The sequence below is a fragment of the Chinchilla lanigera genome, unplaced genomic scaffold, assembly GCF_000276665.1.
Source record: "Chinchilla lanigera isolate Chin_1 unplaced genomic scaffold, ChiLan1.0 scaffold00026, whole genome shotgun sequence".
Lineage (NCBI taxonomy): Eukaryota > Metazoa > Chordata > Mammalia > Rodentia > Chinchillidae > Chinchilla > Chinchilla lanigera.
In genome coordinates this window covers 2273619-2300342 of record NW_004955427.1, presented here as the reverse complement: position 1 = coordinate 2300342, position 26724 = coordinate 2273619, and the positions used below count along the sequence as shown (strand labels likewise).

Sequence of the window (26724 nt, the reverse complement as noted above, 5' to 3'; positions counted from 1 at the left end):
AGTGAAGTGGTGAGATACAGGATGAAGAGATTTCATTTCACCCTGATGCCCATTCTTCTTGTCCTGCACAGCAGCTGCCGTACAGAGTGCCGCATGCAATAAGAGACCAAGAAGACCTGAGATCGGGTCCCTGCTTGCCCCTTGCTGTATGTGGACATAAACATTTCTTAAAATTGTGTAGCTGGTATCATTTAACAACAGCTGCATGATAAACTTTAAATTTTACCAAAAAATTATGAGGCAAGAAGCAATTTTAGTTGCTTTAATATTATAAGATTAACTTACTGCTATGTTAAAGTGGGGTTTGTAAGTCTACACATACTATTTTATTCTGAAAATTGTATCTAAATTGTAGTAAATTTACTGAAAAAAGATTATAATGAATAGAGTTTAAAATAAAGCAAAATTTCCATACAATTACAGCTATGCAAAAGAAAATACAATACCACATTATATAAAGCTAACTAATATACCAAAAGATATAAAGCTAGACAATGACAGATACATGTGAAAAAACAAAACAAAGTGAAAGAATAAAAGCAAATACATTAGTTTTGCTAGCTAATATTTAATAGCTAACAGTTGTTTTTGGTAAAATGCAAAACTATGATGAATGATTAAAAACATACATTGAAATATGTAGAGTCTAAGGAAAGATAAGTGAAAAGTAATGAGAAAGCTTAAAAAACAAAACTAGCATAAATAGATAAATGAACAAAAACAAACTAGAACTTACTACACTAATTTGTGGAAAATCAGATTTCAAAGTAAAATGGGAATGAGAGTGACTTGTTATATTGATGGAGGGTATAATACACATAAATACGTAAAATCAATCAATTCTGGGAACATGATAATGCAGAATTGAGTTGTAGAAAGAGAATAACCAAACATTAGAGGAAAAATTAGTAGAGAAATAAGAATAAAAGATAGTTTTATATGCCTCTCAGTCTTTGATGAACATCTAAAAGTAAATAAGATTTTATGAAAAATAACTTGAGAACTAAAGATATCCATCACTTTCAAAAAGTGTGTATGTGACATGTAAATATATATAGTTAGGAGTTAATTCCAATAAATATGGGTATGAAAAACTCAGAAAGTTGTGAGTAGGGCTGGGTGTGGTGGCGCACACCTGTAATCCCAGCACTCGGGAGGCTGAGGCAGGAAGATCGTTGCGAGTTTGAGACCAGCCTGGGCTACAAAGTGAGCTCAAGGCCAGCCTGAACTGCATAGCGAGAGCCTGTCTCAAAAAGACAAAAAGTATTGTGAAAAGCATGTATATTTTAGGAATTACTCCCTTCCCTTTAGGACTGGCAGCCTGGGGCATAAGGAGTGAACTTGCAGAAAGAAGCCCCTTTCTTCCCTCCACCCAGGTGACTCTGATGGTTTGTTCATGAAGACACTCCCGATGTGGTGTGAGCACATTAAACACATTAACACAATTGTGTTATACATAAGGGTAATGAATTTTGCCTGCTCAGAAATGATGACAGTCCATACCAGAGAAGTAAAGTCTTCATAGTATTTTTCACTGGAATAAAAAGCAGGGTTTGCTGTGGGAGGAAGCACATAGTAAGGAGCACAGAGAGATTCTGATTTTCAAATGTCTTTCAATGAAGTGTCCTTGTTTAAAAATTTAGCATGGAAATAACACATAAATTAACAGTTGAACGACTCCCTGGGTTAAACAAACTTAGTTTTATTTATTTTATTATTATTATTTTGGTACCAGGAATCAAACTCAGGACCTTGTGCTTGCCAGGCAGGTGCTTGTGCCGCTGAGCTATATCCCCCGCCCCTTACTTTTATCTCCCATTTTAATTTATCACTATTTTTATGATGATGGAAAGCTACACATACTGTTGACTATAGAATGTCTTAAATGTTCAGTTTGGAGAATAAGTTCAAAAGGGAAAAGAATAGTAAAACCTTTTTAATGTAAAAAAGACAGTATGAATGTCATGTTTTTAAAGGCTTGTGATTAAATATCTTTGAAATAAGATTCAAGGAATAAAAGCATCTTCAGTCATATGTGAAATTATGTCACAAAACAACTTTGTAAAATTCTACTACTATCTAATCAGCCCCTGCAACTAACTATAAACTCTGGATGTATTATTTTGAAAACCTGCCAGATAGTTTTCAGATAGTTTGGAGGATAACCAAAAGTAGTCTAAAACTGGAAGGGGAATCAATCTAGGCTTGGAGGAAAGGACTGATAGTGGGGTTCCTGTGCTTTTAATGTCTTTTAGCTTGAAGACACAACCTGTTCAGCTCCAATCAGGATGACTGATGTGGGGTTAAAATATTATAGTCTTAACAGGCTGAAAAACTACAAGACAGGCTTTGGGGCACCCATAGGAGCTGGAAAATAAGGGATAACATCCAAGAAGTGAGAAAGTACTGAGGGGGAGTCTATTACAATACAAATTAATCTAATATAAATGCAGTTGGATTTCCACAAAAATAAGGAAAGAATTTGGCAGAAAAATTGTTGAAAAAAAAAATAATGGTGGAAAATTTCTCAACATTGTTCAAAGACAAAAACTAACAGAATATGATCTCTTTCTAAATCTGTTATTGATCCCCGAACTACACATGCACATACCAGGCCCTGTGAAGCCCAGCTAAAGGAAAAGGGACTAAACTAAACTGCACTTGTCTAGCTCAGGGAAAGCCAAGCTTTCAGCTACAGTTCAGTTAAGTTAACTGCCTGCCAAGCCAGCTCCTGACAGGGCTACAACAGAATGCAGACTTGCTATACTGCATTATTTATAATGTCCAAGACGTAGCTAAAATTACTAGAAACACAAAGAGCAGGAAAATAGGACCCACCTTAGGGGAAAAAGGCAATTATTAGAGAGTGACTAAAATTCCCCAGACACTAGGTTTAGCAGGCAAGGATTTAAAAGTGATATTATAATATGCTAAAGGATGTACAGGCTAATGGATTTGTAATGAGTAAGTAAGTTAGCAAATTTCAGCAGAATCTAAAATTCTTAAACTACAGAAGACAATAATTCTTGACCTAAAGAATTATAATATTTGGAAGAAATATTGCTGAATAAGCCTAACAGGACACTGCACATAACAGTAGAAAAAGTCAGTGACCTTGGAGATGTATTAGTATAATTATCTAGTTTAGTGAACAGTAAGAAAGAATAAGGAAAATGAGAAAAGTTTTGGAAGCATTGGCAAAATATAAATTAATCTAACATAAATGTAATTGGATTTCTAGAAAGAAAAGGAAAGAATTGGCAGAAAAATACTGAAAAACAATAGTGGAAAATTTCTCAACTTTGGTGAAAGACAAAAACTAACAGATTCTAGAAGCTCATTAATGACAGGAAGAGTAAATACACAGAAACTAATACTTAGGTAGATGAGAGTCAAAATACTGAACATCAAAGCTAAAAGAAAATCCTAACGCAGCCAGAAGAAAAACTCTTTACTACAATAGAACAATAATATGGACAGCAAGATATGTCATTAGAAATGAAGCCAGTGTGTGGGGTAGCTTCTTCAAAATGCTAAAAGAAAAAAGTCTGTCAACCCAGAATTTTATATCCAATGAAAATAACCTTTGAGGATGAGAGCAAAATAAATCTATTTTTAGGTAAAAGAAAACAGAATTTATTACCTGAAGCCAAACATTGCAAGACTTTCTAAAGGAATCTCTTGTTGCACTGAAAAGAAATAATGCCAGATAGAAATTCAAATCTTCAGAAAAGAATGAAGAACGCTAAAAATGTTAGATTGAATATTAACACATTCCTCTTACTTTCCTTACAATACATATGCTTGTTCAAAGAAAAATAAAACTGCTTTGTTATTATATGTGTAGATGTAATACATGAGAAAACTAAAATGTGAGGGAAGGGAGAACAGCAAGTCTTACATAGTTTTGGCATTCTTACATTTCACTGGGACTGGAAATATTAATTCTAAGTCAACAATGAAAAGTTAAAAATGTGGACTATATCTCTAAATTTACCTCCCCATGGGAAAAGGGTATTGTTAGTTGCTGAAGTATAAATTAAAATGTAATTCTAATAATATTAAATCTACTAAAATGTAGGCAATAAAAGAGGAATAAAGAAATAAAAAATAGCAGGGTAGGAGGGGAAAATCGTCAAATGGTAGACACAAGTTAACCCATATCAGTATATACATTAGACCAATCTAAAATGTCTCCCTAGGGCCAGGGATGTAGCTCAGCAGCATAGTGCCTGCCTGGTAAGCACAAGCTCCTGAGTTTGATTCCTAGTATCAAGGAAGTCTCCTCAAAGTCTCACATTTGAAGGTGGGACATGGTTGGAAGGAACAGGTCACTGGGAAGTGACTTGGAAGGATTTATTCTCATCCCCGGCTTCTTCCTTCTCTCTCTGCTTCCTGGCTGCCATGTGGCTTTCCTCTGCCATGCCCTTATGCCATGCCATATCTGCCTTGGTGGCAGCTGACCATCAGTCTGCTGAAACTGAGAGCCAAAGTAAACCTCTCTAAATTGTAGGTATCAGGTAATGTGTTGGTAAGGGCTAGACTCTGGAAGTGTGAATCGTGTTATGATTTATATTTAGTTCTCTCCTAACAGCCTCCTGCCCTCATAGGTGGGGCTTTTGGGAAGTTACCAGAACATAGAAGTGTGATACTCATTGGCGGATTAGTCCACTGGTAAGCTTGTAGCTAACTGTGACATTGGGAAGTGAACACTACAGAGGAGCAGCGTCACTGGGGGAATGGCCTACAAGGGTATAGTTCCCTCCCTCCTCCTTGATCTCTCCTCTCAGTTTCCTATTGCCAGCCACAAGTCGTTTCTCCTCTGCCATGCTGCCCTGCCTTGGAGCCAGTGGACTGTGGATGGAAACCTCTAAGCTAAGAGCCAAAATAAACTTTTCTTCCTTTAAATTTTTTTGGGCATTGTGTTCCAGCAACCAGAAAGTAGCTAAGACAATTTGGGAACACGGACTCCACTGGCAGTTGGACTAAAGGCTATGTGTGTTGTGCTCTGGAAGAAATGGTCTACCTTTTGTCCATGTTCTCAGAATTTGCAGGAGACTTAGATCAAAGAGAGCAGAGTAATTAATCTGATTGAGGAAATTTTAAGGCAGTCAGTGTTCAAACTGTGTTCATACTGTGGCATGTATACTGTTAGCTGCTTTTACCAAGCTCTACAGTGAGAATCAGGAGCAAATAACAAAGCTGAGTGACTTGAAAAGTTTGCAATTTCTCCAGAAAGGAAGTATGTGCAAAGTTGAGGCAAAGGAAACCATGGCTGCTGAAAATATAAGCATTAAAAAGGGGCCAAGTACTTTGTACATGGGCAAGAAAAAAGATGACTTGAGGGCCTTTCAGAAATTGGCAAGATCCCCACCCATGTCAGGCTCAGTGGTGCAAAACTGTAAATCTTTCATTGGAGAAGAAACTTTCTGTGGTATCTGCTCACTCAGAGCTGCTTAAAGAAATGTATTCTTCAGTTCAGCTTTCTGGGTACTCAGAGGCCACCATAGCCATGGTGCAAGGGGCCTTAGCTACTATTCAATCCTGCGGACCAACCTTAACATCACACATGTAGTGCTGATTTTTCAGGCCTGCAAAATGAAGGTGCTGTGGGGACACAGAGGCTTCTACCCTGATTTCAGAAGAAAGCCAAGGAGGTCAGGCAAAAAAAAAAAAAAAAAGAAAACGTATGATAGGGTTGTAGTAGAAGTCCATGACAAAGCCCTGTGAGAAGCTGTAAGAGTGAAGCAAAAGGTGTAGTAGACTCCCAGAAGTTGAAGATGCCAAGAATGTGGATTCTGTACTGAGAAAATCCTTAGGCAGTGAGCAGAGGCAGGCAAAGAGAAAGGCCATATGGGCTTCAACCAACAAGGCTATAGCAGCGGGGCTGCCCAAGCCCTTTGTGGTTCACTTCTACCACAACCTACCAAGGGTACTGGACATGCAGTTACATGATTTAATTATAGCAAGGTTTTTGCCTTGCTTTGGTCTGATTCCCTTGTATCCTGTTCCTCTCTTATGGGAACCTTTACCCTGTGCATCTGTACATTTGATGTGTTTAACTTTCTTTTTTATTTTTACAGGGGCTTTCAGGTTAGAATTTGCCTTGAGTCTCAGAGGAGACTTTGGACCTGAAGTTTTCAGCAGTGCTAGAATTGTTAAGACTTTGGCGACTCTCAGAGATGGACTAAATGCATTTTGCTTAATGAGATGGATATGAGCTTTTGGGGGGCCAGGGGCAGAATTTTATGGATTAGATCTAAAGTAACCCCCCAGTGCCTCACATTTGGAGATGGGCCATGGTCAGGAGGGGGCTGGGGGTCATGACTTGGGAGGTCTATTCCCATCCTTGGCCCCTTCCTTCTCACTCTGCTTCCCAGCTACCACCTGGTGAACAGTTTTCCTCAACTCTGCCCTTCTGCCAGACATTTTTACCTTGGCGCCAGCTGCCTATGGACTAAACCCACTGACTCTGTGAACCAAAATAAACCTCTCCTCCTTTAAATTGCTTATGTCAGGCATTGTGTCTCAGCAATGGAAAAGTGACTTACACCACAGTGATAGGTACAGATTGACCCGGAGTAACTCACAAATACGTCAGACCTAACTGGACAAACCACCCTTATTAAGAGACGGAAGTTTTCAGAACGGATAAAAAGAGAAGAACTACATGTTCACTGACACATACTTTAACTACAAAGACACAGAAGTTGAAAATAAATGGATGAAAAAAAGGAATTATGCAACCTATGTGCTTAAAAGGCTGGATAACAGGTAAAGTATACTTCGTGGCAAAAAGTACTATGGGAAAAGAGGCTTTTAAACTAAATTATGAAAATACCAAATTATTCAGAAAATATAGCAATCATGAACGTAGCTGCACACATTGTCTCACTAGCGTAAAACCTGAAAGAGTTAATTTAAACTTGGAGGTACGATAGACATTGTGAAATGATAGGAAAACGCTCAAGGGTAAAGGGCAACTGGGGTGTGGGAAAAGAGAAGGAAACAAGGAGAAATTTTGAATGTATGTATATACAGGATAGTTAACATAAATGATCTACTGTCTTCTACTTCTTTGCTGAAAGAAACTGTCAGTGAGTCCTTGATTGATCAATATTGCATGTCTCTATCTGTTTTCATGAGAAACCACTTTGAAGATATCAATACATAACACAACAAGCATTGTTAATTTCCTACCACTTTGTTTGTAACTCTGTATTGTCTGCACTGTTCTTTTGCTATTTTGTAAAAGGTTGTCTGTCTGTTAAAAAAAAACAGTAACACTTAAAAACAACATGATATATTGAGTGAAAAAAGTCTATGCAACAAGAGTCCAAAGTTGCTGATAGGTATGTATGACATATCAAACAGACTGAAATCAAATATAGCAAGTATTAACAAAAATAAAGAATAAAAAAAAATGTAGGTGCATGAGTGGGAATGCTGGTTATGTAGCTGTTTATTCCTTTTGCTCAATATAACATGAAGTAAAAAAATGATGACATAAAGAAGAAAAGAAACAAACAAATTCACAATCAGAGGTGGAAATTTTAGTACTCCTCACATAACCATTGAGTGAGTCAGATAAAAAAAAAAACTGGGAAATTTGGGCAACCCTGCCAATTCCTAACTTTAACCACATTTTTAGGATGCTACATCCAATACAAAATGCACATTTCTTTGAAGGGAAGTTTGTTCAACGATATAGCTCAAAAGCTAGGCCATTAACTAGTTTTAATAAATTTAAAATAACATAAAAAAGAAATTTAGGCAGTACCACAGGAATCTAATCTCTAGCAATGACTAAACTTCACAACATTAACCGTAATAAAGAGTTTCCTGGAACCTCTTTTACGGGAGAAAAGGAAAAAAGAGATACTTCCCAAGATAGCTACTTTAGAGACAAGTATCCGCTACTCAAAGAAGAGGTTCTACTGAAGTTGCCTACTGCAATTACATTCTCTGACCACCTGGCCAGGAAAAGACACAGTAAGTCGTAAAGAGCTTTCCTTCCTTTTCCTAAAAAGTGCACTGAAATTAGTCTTCTAACGGTAACTAAACAATGACCTTCAGGGAATTTAAAAAGCAGGAAACCTCGGTCCAGGTTGACTAGTCTTTGCACTGCTGCGTGGTCTGCTATTTTCAAACCAGTCCACACCGTACCTGAGTAGAGTTGAAAAGGCAGAATATGTAGCTGAAGACATTTCTGACATCATCATTACTAATTAGCATAAAGTATGCCAAAATCCATGTAATTCCAAAAATGACTGCAATGGATAATGTGCTAAGAATTTTCTTTAGGGTTGAAATCTTTTTTGTGCTAATTGAGAGAAAACAAGAAAGAAAATAAGGTTTATTAGTTTTTTATTTATGAATGTCGTTATTATCCCTATTTAGCATGCATATTTAACTACCCATAGACACTGCTCGCTTAATAATACTATGCCTCAGAAAAGCAATGGTACTAGACCTTATGTTGCTCTAAAGACAGTCTGAGTTAGCAAGCCTTATTTAAAATACCTAACACCTGTTTAGAAGCTCAGGCAAACACAGTTCCTTAAATATTACTGTAGGCACATTTTACTAAGAATCAAAGCTTTCCATTAGAGTGTAATTTTCACTGTGTGCATAGTACTACAAGATAAACTCGTTCAGAATTCCTATTTGGTGGTATCTGTGTGCTGCCTCTGCCTTAGGGTGATGCGGAAAAGAGAGGTTATTTAGAGATGGAGTACTCTTCCCTGTGATGGGAAGTCTACATACTTGACATTTTTTCCGCTTAACTTTGGACAGCAGAAAATGACACACACGGAGGTTTGAAAGGGTTTGCTCATGAAAGTTTGTCTTTACGTACTGCCCTTCAAATCCTGAGACCTTTGTTTTAGAAGGTATGGCCTGGCCTAGTCCACAATAGAGACGGTGTGGAGCAGAGTGCAGCTTTCTCAGCTGAAGAGCTGCCACCCAGGGCCACCAAGAACTGCCAGATATGAAAGTTAGCCACCCCACTTTGTCACCGTGTGAGCCAGCCATGACGGAGCAGCTACCCACCCAACACTCAAACCGTGGCAAATGACCAATATATCTAAGACACTGAGTTTTTGGGTAATTTGTTATGTAGCCAACTAACATACTACACAGAAGAGAATTTTTAAAGAATTAAATTATATACGCTTTTCCTTGTAACTAGGTATTTAAAAACTGGGCTATCAGTCAGTCAAAATTTAGAAATATAAATTTGGGGGATATCTGTGCCCAAAATGACATTTTTTGTATAAAGAAAATATATTCTAACGTATAATTAGTCTAAGTAGACTTCAGCAAAGTTGTTATGCATTACTGTTACTGAAACATGGGTTTTAATATTTTTCAGTGACAATATTTTGTCTTAATGTTAACTATAATTTATATAGGAAAGACTTAGATATGTAAGGTACATATTCAAGATTATATTACAAATGATGATGGTTTTCATTCATCTATTCATACCAAGTAGATCCATCTGTGAACTTACATAAGTTCACAAATGTTCTTATAGTAAGTATACTTGAAGAATTAAATACAAACTCATAGCCTCACAAGCACTGATCAATTAATTCTGATAAGTTAATGCTATGGAGGTGGGGACAGAATGTATGTGTTTAACAGTTTATGTTCTTTGTCTCTCAAAGCAAAATTTCTTTTATATTACAGATAACAATGAGAATTCTTATGAGGCCATACATATTACTATATATTATATTATACTATATTACATTACATTATATTATATTATTGCTGTATAGAAAGTAGAAAAGCAGCTTGGGAACTGATAAATAGAAAGAGCACATATCCCATCTGTAGGGAACATAGGCTCAGGGAAGCTTTTTCAAGAGAAAATCCAATTTTAAGTGGAATTGCCAAATGTATACATATCTGCAATTAATTTTTAAAAATTTAAAGCTATTCTGTATCCCAACAAACATAAGTAAAGTACAGTCTACAGGTTGCAGTTTGTAAAATAAAAACGCAGGTACCACAATATCTTCACAACCTTCTTGTTTCTCTAATTATTCAAATTTTATATTTTGAATATCCTGAGTCAAGGGATAGTTAATGGAAATTTTTTTAAGTTTTTTAATTTAGATTTTATTTGGGCTAATTTAATACAAAAAGGCAGTAATGGTGTACACCAAAACTGTAGTACTGATCTTAGAAGACAGGATTCACTTCCTGAGTCAAAGTTCATAAGGAAATCTCTCTAAAATGCCGCACACTCTTGTCTTGGTTTTAGAGTATGAAAATCCTCCCAAGAACGTGAACATTTCCAGTGCTTTATTAAAGTCTTGCTCAGCAGCTTCCCATTCATTTGGAACCCTACCTGGTCAGATTCTGGTTATTCTCCCATAGCACTTTGACCGTGATTATAACAAATATAACAATATTACCAATAAGGATAATGGTTATAGGCATGATGAATGACCATAAAAATGAACTCGTTATAAAACTATTGCTATCCGATGTTGCCAGCCAGCAGCTGTGGAGAAAAGAGAAATTATTTCAGAAAACAGCAAAGGTATAAATACTGGTTCCTTCTGTCACTAACAATATTGACAATCACACAAGTGAAACACTTGCTAAAAGCCCGAATTCCATGGCATCTTACACATTTGAGGGCACTTGCATGAATTCAACCCACTAGAAAAGGGAAATGGGCTGCTCCTGCCATATTTCTCTGTAAGTCAGTTTGGGCTAGTGGAAAGAAAATGGGCTTCTGAATCAGGCAGTCCTGAATTTAAACAATCATTCCTTGTCACTTGTGAGGTGTCTGACTTTAGGCAAGTTATTATTTTATTTTATTTTACTTTATTTTATTTTTGAGTGTGTATCTGATCCAGATGGTTCAAAATATGAAACATACAAATGGTCATAGAGGAATAAGATTTTTCTCCCATGTCTGTCTGGGTCACCCAGTTTCTTGCATATCCTTCTAGATTTAGGCTGTGCATACATCAGCAACTGAAGAATTCTTTCCTTGATTTTCACTCAGACACTAACATTTGGTTCCTACTTCTGTACTTCACTTGACATTTCTTGGAGATAATTCTGTAACAATCTAAAAAGCACTCTTGTTATTTTTATAGTTGTGTATTATTCCATCATTTTGATATACCATAACCTATTTGAACAGCTTCCTAGTAGTAGGCAATTTAAAATTTTTAATGTTTAAAAAGTGAGAAAATTAGTTAACTTTATTGTAGCTGTTATTATTTTGTTCTGGTTTAGATTTGGTGGTACAGGTTGTGGTCGTTTGTTGTGTGTTTGTTGCTGTTTTTCCCCTCTGAAGTGAGAAAAATGTCCCCACCTCATGGCACTGTTAAAAGAATTCATTCATTCATTTAATAAACATTTATATCATTTATGCAAAGTGACAGATTCTATAGTAGACATGAAGAGTCTGGGCATGGTGGTTCATACTTATAATTCCAGTTACTGGGGAGGTTAAGACGGGAGGGTCACAAGTTCAAGGTGAGCCTGGCCAATTTACTGAGACCCTGTCCCAAAACAAATCAAACAGCTTGTATGTTGATTTAATAACCAAAATATGGTATACATATATAATGGAATATTACTAAGCTATAAAGAATGACAAACGAGACATTTGTAGGAAAATGGGTACAACTGGAAAATATAATATTGAGTGAAATAAATCAGGCACACAAAGTTAAATGCTGTATGATGTCTTTTTTCTGAGTAAATCATAGTACAAAGAAAGCAAATTATATAGAATTGATAGAAAGGGAAAAGGAACAGGCTTCTTGCAGTAGGAAAGCAATCCAAGGGACTAGCCTGAGTGAGGGGCATGGCAAGGGGCAAAAGATGAGCACATTTCCTACCAGAAAGCCTTGTGAGACAGAGCTTGAGAAGAACAAGCAAAGAGAGCAAAAGAAAAAGGATGGTCCAGCTGCAGTGGATAAATGTAGATTTGCCAAACATTAAACAATTAGTCAAATATTTATATGAGCCTGGAGTTACTTAGATTTTGAGAATATAAGGTATAAGAATTACTACTTGTGGTACAGAATGTGTGTGTGTGTGTGTGTGTGCATGTGTGCATGCGTGTGTGTGACTCCCCACTGAGCTCACACAAATGAGGAAACCCAGAAAGAACACCAGCGCGGTACTGATTTCCATCAGGAATAGTGCACTAGGATTGGATACTCCCTCTCTCTGTCCTTTGCACTACTTGAAAAAAGAAGTAGTTGTGCTAAATTTGTTCTTGTGATATCTATCATGGTTTATAGGTAGATGTCCCCTCAAAGTTTCGTGTGCTCATAGGTGGGGATTTTGGGAGGCATCATCAGTGGGTTAGTTCATTTATAAATTTATAACGAAATGTGGTGTTGAAAGGTGAAGCCTTTCAGGATGAGTTGAGTCAGTGGTGGTGGAAGGCTTTAACTCTTCCCTCCTCTCTTGATCTCTCTTTGCTTCCTGCTGCCTTCCCAGGAGCCAGTTCTCTGCTGCCACACCCTTCTGCTGTGCCACCCTGCCTTGGAGCCAGTGGGCTGTGGACAGAAACCTCTCACAAACTGTGAGCCAAAATAAACGTTTCCTCCAGTAAATTGTGGGGCCGGGTATTGTGTTCCAGCCACAAGGAAAGTAACTTAAGACAACATCCCACTTCTTTATTATTTTGAATTGAATGAGTCAAGCTTTGAGAAATAGAGTGTTGAGGAAGGCCAGATTTTACAGTGAGATTAACTGTTGTAGTTATGGAGTGGGCTTTCTAGTGATAAGACTGGAAAGCCATAGGATGGATGTTGCCCTGAAAAATACCTAAGGGCCTGAAGCCTAGAGCACAGCATATGTGGATCAGAGGGAGCTTCCATGTAACCACACTGATGCATGTGTTTTCTGAGAACTTGAAATGCCTGCCACTAAATATAACAGATAAGCAGTGTTAATTGGAGTCAACACTGCTGAATAGTCATAGTGTTCTGTCAAAGAAAAGGAGTTTTTTAAAAATGTAATTTCAGGTTTTGATATCAGGGTAATACTTGCTCTCAGGGATGAATTTGGGAGTATTGCTCCCCTTTCAAATTCATTTAAGAGTTTGAAGGGTAATGACAATAGATCTTTTTCTAAATTTCTTGTAGAATTCAGCAGTGAAGACAACAAAACTTGGTTTTTCTGTATTGGTAAGTTTTTAATTACATTTTCAGTGTTATTGACTGCTATTGGCTTACTTAGAATTTTTATATCTTTGTGATTCAGCTTCAGTAATTCATAGGTATCTAGGAATCTGTCTATGTCTTCTGTTTTCCATCTTCTGATACAGGTTGTCAAAGTACGTATTAATGATATTCTGGATTTCTGCAGGATCTGTTGTGATTCACCCTCTTCATTTCTAATTGCATGAATTTGAGTCTGTTTTTCCTTTTTTGGTAAGATTGGCTAAGGTTTTATCAATTTTACTTAATCTTTCAAAGAATCAACTCTTCAGTCCATTGATACTGAAACCAGAGAAGGACCCAACCAAGAAACAAATCTACAGGGCAATCTCCCTCATGAACATAGATGTAAAAATCCTCAATAAGATACTGACAAACAGAATACAGGAAATCATCAAGAAGATTATCCACAGTGAGCAAGTGGCACTCATCCCATGAATACAGGGATGGTTCGACATACACAAATCAATAAATATAATACACCATATCAACAGAGCAAAGGACAAAAATCATATGATCATCTCAATAGTTGTAGAAAAAGCATTTGACAAAGTGTAGCACCCATTTATGATAAAAAAAAACCTACACAAAATTGGAATAGATGGTCTTTATCTCAATCTGATAAAAGCCATCTATGATAAACCAGCAGTCAGTATTATACTAAATGGTCAAAAACTGAAAGCTTTCACTCTAAAATCAGGAACAAGACAAGGATGTCCACTATCACAACTCCTATTCAATATGGTTCTGAAAACACTAGCCAGAGCAATTAGACAAGAGAGATAAATAAAGGGAATAAAGATAGAAAAGGAAGAATCTAAGTTATCATTATTTGCAGACAACATAATACTCTACATAGAAGACCCCAAAAACTCCACCAAAAGATTTCTAGATTTAATAAGCAAATTCAGTAGTGTAGCTGGATTCAAAGTGAGCACTCAAAAACCAATGGCCTTCCTGTACCCAAATAATAAACTCACTAAAGAGAAATTAGGGAACCAACACCTTTCACCATAGCATCAACAAAAATGAAGTAGAACAACTAGTCTAACAAAGGAAGTAAGAGATCTTTATATGGGAAATGACAGTATTCTGAAAAAGGAGATCTAAAGGATATTAGAAAATGTAATGCTATTCCTTCCTCTTGGGTAAGAAGAACAAACATAATGAAAATGGCCATACTCTCAAAGTTTTTCAGATTGAGTACAATCCCAATCAAAATACCATTAGCATACCACGCAGAAGTATAGACAACATTCTTAAAATTCATTTGGTACCAGAAGAGAACTAGAATAGCAAAAATAATTCTGTACAACAAAGGCAAGGCAGGAGGCATCACAATCCCTGACTTGAAATTATACTATAGAGCTACTGTGATAAAAACAGCATAATACTAGTACTGGGAAAAAAAAAAAAAACAGACCCAAAAATCAATGTAACACATTATAAGATGCAGAGGCAACTCCAAATTCACTCAGCCACCTATCTTTGATAAAGAGGCCAAACATGTTCACTGGAAGAAAGATAACCTCTTTAATAAATGGTGCTGGAAAAACTGGCTTTCAATGGGGAAGACTAAAACTAAACCCATATCTCTCACCATGCACTAAAATAAATCAAAATGGATCAAAGATCTAAATATTAAAACAGAAACACTAAATATGCTGGAAGAGAGAATAGGTAGAGCTCTTGAAGATATAGGTGTAGAACAAACCCCCTCATGAACAAATCCTGGATCACATGGAAAATATTACAAAGAATCAACTAGGATCTCATTTTATTAAAAAACTTTTGCACAGTAAAAGAAATCATCAAGTTAAATGACAACCCACAGAGGGAAAAATTTTAGCCAGCTGTTCCTCAGACAAAGAAATGATATCTACAATATATAAAGAATTAAAAAAAAACTAGAACCCTCAAATTTAAAGACCCAGTCCAAAAATAGGGATTTGAGATGAATACACATCTCAGAAGAAACACAAACAACAAATAAATACATGAAAAAATGTTCAACATCATTGGCCATTGGAAAGATGCAAATTAAAACAATGACGAGATTCCATCTCACGCCATTACAAATGGCCGTCATCAAGAAACCAACTATAGCAAATGCTGGTGGGGCTGTGGGGAAAAAGGAACCCTTCTCTTCTGCTGGTGGGAGTGTAGATTGGTGCAACCATTCTGGAAGTCAGTGCAGAGACTCCTCAATAAATTAAGATTAGAGGCCCCATCTGACCCTGCTGTTCCCCTTCTTGGTATCTTACCAAAAGCATTAAAAGTATGATACCACAGCATTGTATGTACACCCATATTTCTAGCAGCACAGTTTGTAATAACTAAATTTTAGAAACAACCCAAGTACCCATCCATGGAGGAACAGACAAAGAAGATGCGTTTTTTAATACAGTGGAGTGCTACTCAGCCATAAAGAAAGATAAACTTGAGACATTTCTAGCTAAATGGATGCACCCTCTTAAGTAATATAAATCACACATATGTGTTTAAATATTGCATTGTTTTTCTGGTGTGAGAAACTAAAAGTGTAAATAAGAACCAAAATGTGTAATAGCTATTGTGAAATAGGAAGAAATTCTTCAAAATGGAAGAGAATTAGGGAGGAGTAGGGAAAGGAAAGTAGGGAAAAGAAAAACTGAAAAAAGAAGGATAAAATGGAAACAAAGCTTGGTAAATGAGGAGAAGAGGGATTGAGGGGAGGGGGGAGGGCAATGGAGGGAAAAAAGAGGAATCAAAATATACCACGTTCAGGTACCAATGGATATGACAAATGTGATCAATATGTACATCTAAATTGTACAAATAAACAATTAAAAAAACAGAACTGCAAACTCACATTTCCTCTTGCCGATAGTCTAGTTCCCAGTGTGACTCATTCGCATTCTGAGAATAAACAATTCCCACCGTGACTCCCACTATTACGGCTGGGACTCCTTTGTGGCAAAGAGAAGCACAGAATTAAGTTTATCCAGGGCGGGGATGAAAGGCTGCAAATGACGCTTGTCAGGACGTGTGTTCTTTCCGCTCTGGACCCGAGACTAACTGACCTACTGGTGGAGGGCAACGGTGGACACCATCTTTTCCTTTGTTTTTCCTTTGTAGTGCTGGCTCCACATGCCAATCCTGTCTTATTTCTGATTTCTTTGTAATTCTTGCCACAATTTTTATTCTTAAATGTTTTAATTCCTCTGTCATTTGAAGTTTAAAATTCAGTATCACTTTGTTGAAAACCAATGAAAGTTTCAGATAATGCTTCTCTGTGAATCATGATTTTCTCTCTGGAAACCTTTAAAGTTGGTAGAAATTTATTTACAGTCTAGGTCTTACATAAATAAAGAGATGTTTTAAAAGTTCGGTGTTTATTTGTTTTTTGAAACAGGCCCTCGCTGTACATTTCAGGCAGGCCTTAAATTTGTGTCAGTCTCCTGCCTCAGCTTCCTGAGTGATGGGATTATGGGCATGCGCCACCACGCCCAGCATTAAAAATTAACGTCTTTAACTCAGTTTATGATATATCTAATGCACCTTTTCTTGATTATATCTGCCTCCTTCAGTGGAGTTCAAACTACTAGACAAAAAGTGTTCTTGGGGATTTCTGTTCCCTATCCCCCTCCCTCAAGACCTTGTATTGTTAAGCTTTCAATTGGTGTCTGTTTAAGTGATTGAACAAAATTAAATTTCTAAGTAAGTGAAAATGCAGACACTTACCCCATCCAACTAAAGTGATCAGAAGGATGAAATGCCGAGGAAAGGGCTTCATGGTCCTAATTAGAAGGAAATAGAGCTGGAGGGCACTGAGTCCATTCCACGTAAATGTCACTAACAGGAAGTAGTGCAGAAAGGCGGCGGCTGCAGTGCACGAGGAATTTGGGATGTCAATAGTGTCTCTTGTGGGCATTTCGTTACTGTCAGAGTCAACATTTATGTCATCACCACTTGTCTCCAAGTGCTTATTGGAGTTTTCAATTCCAAACACAAAGAGAAGGTTGAAAATCAACATTGAGGTACACAGATTGACCAACACCCAGGTTACTGAGGTTTTTCTGACTTTCCTGAAAATAAATAAGCAAATGTTTATATTAAATTATAACAAATAAAGTGCAGAAAAATAAATATCCCTGAAACTGTGAGGAAGTGGAGGAACATTACTACCCGCGGCTTATCTAGCTCACGGCCCAGCAGGCAGCAGGTAAGGCCACGTTCCGCATCAGAAAAACACGCTCTGCTTTTATCTCATTTCCACGAACTGAGTGATAAGAAACAAGTTGATATATCCTTCCTTGAAGCTGTGTTCTGACCAAAAGAGATGGCTGATCTCCCAAGAAGGCCGCAGCGAATCCTGATTCCCAGCATTTATTCACACTGTAATCCCCTCTCAGGCCTGCCCTCCTGTACCTTGATTTAACTAACAGATTGCAACAGAAAGTCTGAAAGCTAGGACTGACTTGCCCATTAGTAACAATCATGCTAGGATCCGTGATACTTACACGGCACATAACAAAGTTTTAACTTTCTTTAAAACTAGAGGAAAAAATATGAACTTTTAGGTCAAAAATGTTAACATTAATATATTAATACAGTCATAAAACATAATTTTTAAATCTTTTTAATGAAAGAAGGACCTCACAAAGGCAAAAGTCTCCCCCACACACAAAAATGATAATATGGGCCTCCTGATAGCTTTTCTGTTGTGATCTTTGGGTTTCTGAGAGACCACAGAAAAAGTTTAGTCACTCTGCTAAAGAAAGCATGTGCAGTGCTCTGAGTATATAGAGAGGAGAAAAGAACCAGCTGTCCCAGCATCCTGGGACCAGATAACACGGCACTGACCCTCTTCTGTCCGCAGTTTCCTGGAAGACCCACCAAGACCAGAAGAAAAACCACCAAGCTGAACCAAGTCAAGCCATAGAATCATCAAAGAAAACAAACTATTGCTTGAGGCTACCAAGTTTTAGGAATTTTCATGAATATACAAGGTTTTTTGTAGAAAAGACTATAAATGGAGTTACTGCACATTAATAGATGAATCCATGCTTGAATGTAGAGAAAACTCAGAGTTTTTGCAATATAAATCTCACTTGTAAATTTTTAAAAATGCTAAATGTAAATAATTTTATATAACTGTAATATGTTTTAAAATAATATAATGCTTAGCTTATATTACATTCAAAGAGTAAGGTTAAATTGGGTAAAATGTTTATTTTATGGCCTATTGCTACTAATGCTTTTCTTTATAATTTGAGTAGACTTATAGTTACTATCTCTTTGGTTGGCTTATGTGTAACAAAGTTACGTGTGTCTATTTGTGTATCTCCAAGGGACTAATGTTCCAAGGACTACGTTTTGGGGAATATTTGCTGTTTGTCAGGTGGTCAAGATGTTCTAAATGGTCCAGGGACTGTTTAATGCAATATACGCTCAAGGACTCTTCCTTCATTTGAAGGTATAATTTCTCCATGCAGAACTAAGTGTTCTTTAAAACTGTTTGTTTTTCCTCACATATATAGCTAATGTCTTTCCTCTAAAAGAATATCTTTAGTCTTGTGTGCAGGCTGGCAAACAAGGCTGTGTGTGTGTGTGTACGTGTGTGTGTGACTGAGGAATGAATGCAGGGCCTTGGCATTCCACTACACTCCCAGTGGCTTTTTTATGTTTTAAGTTTCAGATAGGGTCTTACAAGTTGTTCTGGCAGGGCTTGAACTCACGTTTCCTCCTGTCTCAGGCTCCCAGAATGCTGAGATCACAAAAGCCCAGCTCAGACAGAGCTTTAGTCAGACCCAAGTGGTGTGCTCACCCCTGGGGATTCAGTGATGGAATGGAAAACAACAGTGACAATGAAATCGGAGGCGGTCACTGTCCTCATACATTTTTGTGTTGGTAGGGAAAATAAACAAAACAAGTAAACTAATACACGAACAGTCTACAAGAGAGTATAGAGAGTTAAAAGGTAGCATGTGACAAGAATAACAAGTGGGTTGTAAAATTCGACCTTGAGCGATAGAGTTAAGGAGGAGAAATTTGTTTATGGGTCATTATTTAAAATCAGGTTTAAAAGCAAAAACTATTGAATTAAAAAACTTCAACAAGTTTCACTGCTTGAAAATGTTACATTTGAAAAACTAGGATTAGAGGTCTCACTTAACCCAGGTATTTCCCTTCTGGGTATTTTCCCAGAAGAATTAAAAACATCATAGCACAGTGATACATGTGCACCCATGTTTATAGCAGCACAATTTGTCATAGGTAAGTCTTGGAAACAACTCAAATGCCCATCCACTGAGGAATGGACAAAAAAAGATGTATTTTTAGACAATGGAGTATTACTCAGATATAAATAAAGATATACTCAAGGCTTTTACAGGTAAATGGACACAGCTAGAGACATTACTCATAAGTGAAATATATCAGAACCACATGTGTAAACGCCATATTGTCTACCTAGTGTAAGAACCTGAAAGCATAAATAAAATCTGAAAGGTACCATAGATATTGTGAAAGGGAAAGAAACTGCTCAATAGGAAGGAACAACTGGAAGGAGGGAAAGGGAAAAAAATACATGTATATAGGACAGCTAAGATAATCATACTACTAGTTTCTATTGGTTTGTTGAAAGGAACAGTTAATTTTTCATTGTTTGATCTATCTTGCATGCTTATATCTGGTAATCGAGCAACTACTTTGAAGACAACAATAAGTAATACAACAACCATTGTTGATTTCCTATCATCTTGTTTTGAAATTCTGTTATCATTTTTATAGTTTTTCTGTTATTTTGTTTTTGTCTTTGTTTTTTTATTTTGTCTTTGTTCTTTTCTCTTTAAAATAAAAAAGAGAAAATGTCACATCTGTACAATTATTTTGAAAAATGTGCCGACTAACATTACTTTCTCTTACACTGCAAATCTGCAGGCACACGCACCTGCATTCAACACTCAGTAACTGTGGAATTTATGAGTGGAGAGACGACAGTCACCGTACTCGAAAAACTTGTACTTAAGTGAGATGTAATTGTATTTCAAGGCACTCACATAGCTTTAAGGGATATACTTATTTGAGTGTGTCCCTTAGCTTCTTGAGGCCTGAGTGTCCTCTTCAATAAAATGAGCATGTTGAGCTCAGTTCCCTTCTACTTTAGAGCACCGCACTGTGATGAGACTGTGCCCAGAAAAAATTATATCAAGGCAGCAACTTGTCTTATGACAAGCGTCTCTCCCTCCTCTTACCTGGTGACAATCTGGAATACGATCGTGAGAGCCAGTCCAGCAACAGACAGGGCACACCCGACACTGGATAACACATCTAAGGATTCAGGGTATTGATAATTCTTTTTGAAAGTCTGAAAAATAAGTTGATGCGTGTTATTAAGTAACCATTCCTAACGTGTCAGTGGAAGTTAACATCACAAAGAATTTTATCTGACCTAATAATCACAGTTTCCAGGTATGTTTTCCAGACACATCTGCCAGGCATAGATAGCTTTTGATATATTTAGAAATAAAATAAATTAACCCATTATCTCTAAAGTACATTTACATGAAGAAAACTTGAGAATAACTGTTTAACCAATTCAATTAGAAAAAATATTTTCCCTTGATGTCTATAATCAAAGTTATTTGGATTACACTTACTCTATTTATTCATTATATTATTTTATGTTACTATAATCCAAGCACATCCAAACAAATGCATTAAAGTTGCACAAATACTTTTATGACAATGAAAGGATTTTTGTATGATTCTGTTTCTTTTAAAGGATTTTTCATTTTTGCTTAGTATGTTAGTATCTATCCCAGCGCATTAGTATGTATAGAGAAGTACATGCCATGAGTACACACTATAGAAATCTGGAAAGGCGGTGGTGGTGCTCACACGGTACATAAATTTTTGCTTATATATATTTTCTTATCTTTTAAAATTCTTGAAATTAAAAAAGCAATGTACACTTGTTTGTAAATTATGAAAGTACTACAGAAACATAAAAAGCATGCGCTCCACTCTACTGTCAGCTACCTCACATCACACCCTCCCTTGTGAAATCCTATCTTGTCTCCAGAACTTTTTAGCACAAATATTACATAAACACGGTGTACAAATATACAGAGGTTTGTGAACACTACAGAATTATGCTCGAATTGCAATTTTAACTTTGTCTGGAAGTTTGAGGCAGGAGAATCACAGCTTGAGCCCATCCTGGACAACTTCGTGATTTAGTGAGACCCTGTCCCAAAATTTAAAACATTTTTAAAAGGCTAAGAATGTAGCACTACACTTCCCAGTACCAAAAAAAGCTAAAATTTTACTCTAACAGAGGTCTGACAATTAAAATGAAAAAGAAAACTATAGCTATCTCAAAAAAATTTGAAGGCAAGTTTCTATTCTTTGATAATCTGTGCTGCATCAGCATGCCTTGTTGAGCTCCATCCTAAATGTGGTTACATCACAGTCACCGGGAATGAAAATATCTGCTTGCCCTTGGGGATCAATAGCCCTGAATGAGGGGAAGACAACCTGCATACCTTTCCATTTCATTGCGTGTTGAAGTGTTTCATCAACTATATAAGCTAATATTTTCGTTTTCTCAGAATTAGTTCCTAGAAACAGAACATACAGAAGACCCCCAGTTTAAAGGGTCAGTCCAAGAATTTGGACAGACGCTTATGCGTCTGAACTTCAGGTTTGTCAGTTACTGGCACGGAGTAATTTTGGAGTGAAAAGGATTAAGGAATACATACAGGAGCTACGGGAAGAATTCAGTGATTTCAAGACATGCTCCTTGTATCCTTTAGCAACACTTAGTAAAGTCTTGTGATGGTCTATAGCTAGGTGTGTCCCTAATGCCTCAGGAATCATTGGTGGGGTCTCTGGAATGGGACTGCATTATGGGGGCTTAGAGCTGAGTTTGTGTTGACTCTCTCTGCTTCCCAGCCACCCGCCACAAGCCGCTGTACCTCAGCGGAGCCCCTCTGCCATGCTGCCCTGCGTTGGAGCCAACTGACATGGCCTGAAACCGCTACAGACTGTGAGCCAATGAACTTTTGCTCCTTTAAATTACAGGTGTTGAGTATTAAGTCCCATTGACAGAACACTTGTAATAACAACTTTTTCCAACTCCAGTGGAAAAAGCTCCGGGAGACTAATTTAAACGTCCACATTTTGCCATATATTGAAACCATCCCCAACACATAACGATGCCTTATCTGAGTGCAACAACTTCACACTTAAGAACATACAAGTGAATGGAACACTCTGTCTGCTCCTCTTCACTCTCTGCCCATTGCTGTGCTGAATTCATCTATCTTTACGCCATATTGCAACAAAACAAAACAACAAAAAAAAGAAAAATAAGAAAAACCTCTATGCTACTTTGCCAAGTACATTCCTATTATTCCATCATCTAATTTTTCTGTTTAATTTGAGTTAAAAAACTCTACAAAATAAATTCCACAGTTATAGCTAATTAGCACACACTAAAATTGCATATGAGGAAAATTCTTGCCTAGAAAGAGACCACTATGCAGTCTTACCATTAATACAGCAAAATTAGTAGTATGGTTGCAGTGGCAGCCCAGAAATCCATCGATGGTCTTGTCCTTATGACAGCCATATGTGTCCCAGTCTTTTTTTGAAAAATCCCAGTAGACACAGGCATAGGAATTGAACTGAAATTCTTTTTGGTTGTACTGTGAATTGATAAGATAGTTATAATTACTGATATTTAATGCTTAATTGGTTAGAAAAAATCTAATAGGATCATATAGTCATAAGAGCAATAAATTATATTAATAATTTTTTATTAATATAATTGTAGATTGTGAGGGAAAGGTAAAATTCAAATGAATTTACCTTGTACTTAGCTAGTTTGACAAACAATATGGGTAGTAGAAAGGTTTAAATGAGTACTTTAAAGAATCTTTCAAAGAGATTTTCTTTTTATTTCTTTTACCCACATTATCACTGCCTTTGTAATGAAGAATGACCTGGGTTTTTCATTTCGTTAATGGAAAACTTACCTTTGGACTAAAGATCATTTTAACAGAAGCACTCAGATCTTGTTCATTTCCACCCACTTTGCTTGAGATGATTTTTTGACTAAAATCTGACCTACTTGTAAAAGTTTTTGATTGAAAAAGCTTGTCGTTTTGATACACTACGAAGCCACATGTAGCACGATCTGTGGGGAAGGGAGACAGTAAAATCAGTAAATGAACCTTAAGGTAAACAAGGAACGAAGTTCCATCTCACTGTTGAACTACATGCTGCTTAACATTTGAGTGGAGGACATCAGAACGGTCTTCTGGCTAAACCTTTACTTGATTGCTGTACGTTTTGTGATATTGTTCCTAGTTGGACTGTCCTCCATAGCTCTCCCTGCACTCAAAGCAGGCTGTAGTAACTAGAATTTCTCTTCCCAGCTGAGTAACAGAAACTCTAATCTTCCATTAACTTTCTATCTTGGTCATGGCTATCAAGAAATTCTCTGACATACATGATATGATAGAGCATAGGACCTCAAAGGAATGCTGCACAAAGGGTCCAAGGGGAATGTGAGCCTGCAGTCCTTGCTGCTTTGTCACTTCATCCTGTTAGTGTTAGATTATACTCCCTGTCCCATCACATTGCTATCGAGTTGCACATACTTCACACAGTCCCATGCTATGAAGTTTCTATAAAAACCCAAAAGATCGAGGTTCTGAGAGCTCAGGAACAGCTGAACATGTGGCGATTCCCGGAGGATGGTGCGTCCAGAGAAGACATGGACCCCCGACCCCTCCAGCCATGCCTTACCTTGTATCTCTTCATCTGTATCTTTTGCTCCATTTTTTTATACTAAACAAGTAAACATGTTTCTGTGAGTTCTGTAAGCTGCTCAAACAAATTAGTGGAACCCAAGATGGCAATTATGGGAACCTTGACTTATACCTGGTCGGTCAGAAGCACAGGTAAAATAATCTGGGGTTTGCAACTGGCATCATAAGATCGGGGGGGGGGGATAGTCTTGGGCACTATCTCCAGGTAGTGTCGGAACTGAATTAAATGAGGGGACAGTCAGCTGATGTCTATTGCAAAACTGATCGTTTCATGTGTGGGGAAAAGCCTCTAAACGTGATGTAGAAGTGATCCATGTTATGAAACTGTAATAGGAGAAACTAAGCATTAGTTATTTTGCCTTGTATCTTCAAATTGATTAACGTATAACCCGTGCTTAGCTGTTTCCACCAAATTACTTTTATTGTGAGGTTCAGTTTCCATACCTTCTATGTGGAAACAAATTTTCTACCTAAGACACCTCAGGGAGGTATGCGGATGTCTCATGGATAAAGCACGCATCCTGCATCCCATGCAGTAGGTCCGAGCGAGCAGGAAGCCAATTTCCAAGCTTCGTTCCTCCTCAATTTGTAGAACATGGAACAGGAAGCAGCAAGGGTGACAACCGAGGTGGGGGTGCCTGCAGGGGGCCCGTGAGCTCTGCCTGCTGTTCACAGGGACTCGGAAGGGACCGGTGGTGGTAAGTCACAGAGCAAGGAGCTCAGTGGCTCTTTCAGTGGAATTTTACCATCACTGCTATGTCATAACGAACAGGAGCTTATCCCAAGGCCAGAAGACTATTATGAAGGATCTCTTCGCACCAGAAGAAAGTCGGCTGCTCATCAAAGATGCTAGGAAGCCCTGACCATCATAGGTGGTGGTGTTAGTCAGATAGAACCAGCTGGTGGAGGCCTCCTACCCCCGCTTTTGTAAATAAGAGCCACGTGCAAAATGGCAGAAGAAAAAACTAAGTGGGCATTTTGAAGGAATAACTGCCTACCCTCTGCTGTTTGCACAAGTGGCACGAGGAAACCCTGCACTGGTGGAGCGGCCTGCTCAGTCCTGCGGTTCAGAGGGAGGCGGGGCAGGCCAGCCCAGGGCCTTCCACACTTCTCCTGCGCCTGCAGCGCCATTCCAGCCTCTACTTGGAAAGAAAAGCAAGAGCTCCTGGCTTTTTCCACGGCACGTGGATCTCACTAAATTGTTCCTCGGGACACTGGGTAGAAGCGTTAAACCTCAAAATACAGTAAGGCCTCATCCTTTGCTCTCTATTTTTATTAAAAGAACGACAAGCTTAAAGTAAAATCCAACTCCATACAAGTGTACAGTTGTAAAAGATGAGAGTTCCTGATCATTCTCATCCTCAGTCTATAGTATTTAGGTCATTTATTAGAAAATCATCATTTTCATAAACACTTAAATTCCCTAGAAAAATTATATTTACCATTATCTTGTAATTTTTGTTAAAACTCCACAATTTTAGATATTCTCCTTTATGACCTTCTCTTCCTGGTCAGCTTGGCTAGAAGCTTTCCTGTTTCTTCAGTCTTTTCATGAATTCAATTTTGCATTTTGCTGACTAAGTGTAGCATTTGCTAATTTCTGTTTTTCTTCACGTATATCCTTATATTTATTAATCCCTTCTTTCTGGCTTTCTTTACATTGATTTCATTTTTATGCTTCTTCAGCTGAACAGTTAGATCTTTTCTCCAATTTATTTTCTAATAAGTGCATTAAAGAATATATACTTTCCTTTAAAAGTCTCTTTGACTACATCCCATAGTTTTTGATGTGTCAGTGTTCTCATTGCCATCATTTTCCAGCAATTAGTAATCTGCGCTTTAATCTCCTCTCTAAAATGCTGTGTTAGCTGGCGAGGTGGTGATGTCTGTAATCCCAGTACTCGGGAGGCTGAGGCAGGAGGATTGCTGTGAGTTTGAGGCCAACCTGGGCTACAAAGTGAGTTCAAGGCCAGCCTGAACTATATAGTGAAACCTTGTCTCAAAAAGATCATAAAATAAAATGTGTTAAAATTTCTAATTGGATAAAAACTTTGCTATTCTTTTATGGTATATTTCTACTTTTATGGCCCTGTGGTCAGGAACTGTGTCTATTATAACTTTTATTTTACAAAATATGTAAACTTTTCTTTGTGGTCTAATAAGTGATCAGTTTTTTAAATACTTCCCAGACATTTAAAAGGGATTTTTACCATAGGTTTTCAGTCTACAAATGAAATTACACACACACACACACACACACACACACACACACACACACAGATCAAGTGTATTAGTCATTTTTGTCACTTGAGCTTCAGTTTCTAAAACAACTACGCAGAATTTTTCCTGATGATAGTGTTTTGGTCCCTCTATAGTTTCAATAGTTTTTCCTTACACATTTCAATGTTCTCACAGAGGAACAAAAAGTTGAAATACAGATTTTTTGCAGACTAGTATTTTCAACAATATAAAAACACGTCTAGATGGTTAGAGTGGTGATTCAGAAAATTTTGGTCAAAGGGCACAAAATATCAATTCTGCTGTACACTGTGTGGCCTCAGTCAGTAACAATATATTATGTTCTTAAAAATGCTAGGGATGGGGCTGGGGATTTAGCTCAGCGGCAAAAGCGCCTGCCTGGCAAGCGCAAGGTCGTGAGTTCGGTTCCTGGTACCGGAGAAAAACCAAAA

At 37.4% G+C, this 26724-nt stretch overlaps 1 protein-coding gene across 2 annotated transcripts in view; it reads right to left on the bottom strand.

The window, feature by feature from the left end:
• Adgrg7 (adhesion G protein-coupled receptor G7) overlaps positions 1-26724 on the bottom strand; it is a 70871-nt gene that overhangs the window by 5168 nt on the left and 38979 nt on the right. The window contains exons 9-16 of one of the 2 annotated variants that reach the window (XM_005386304.1): positions 23237-23397; positions 22751-22906; positions 20450-20562; positions 16935-17278; positions 16063-16159; positions 10361-10516; positions 8167-8323; positions 3644-3689 (exon numbers count right to left, since the gene is read on the bottom strand). In XM_005386304.1, coding sequence (XP_005386361.1) covers positions 3669-3689; positions 8167-8323; positions 10361-10516; positions 16063-16159; positions 16935-17278; positions 20450-20562; positions 22751-22906; positions 23237-23397 — 1205 coding nt within the window. In that variant the 3' untranslated portion in view covers positions 3644-3668. The remainder of the gene's footprint in view (positions 1-3643; positions 3690-8166; positions 8324-10360; positions 10517-16062; positions 16160-16934; positions 17279-20449; positions 20563-22750; positions 22907-23236; positions 23398-26724) is intronic. The other variant, XM_005386303.2, reaches the window with a different exon arrangement.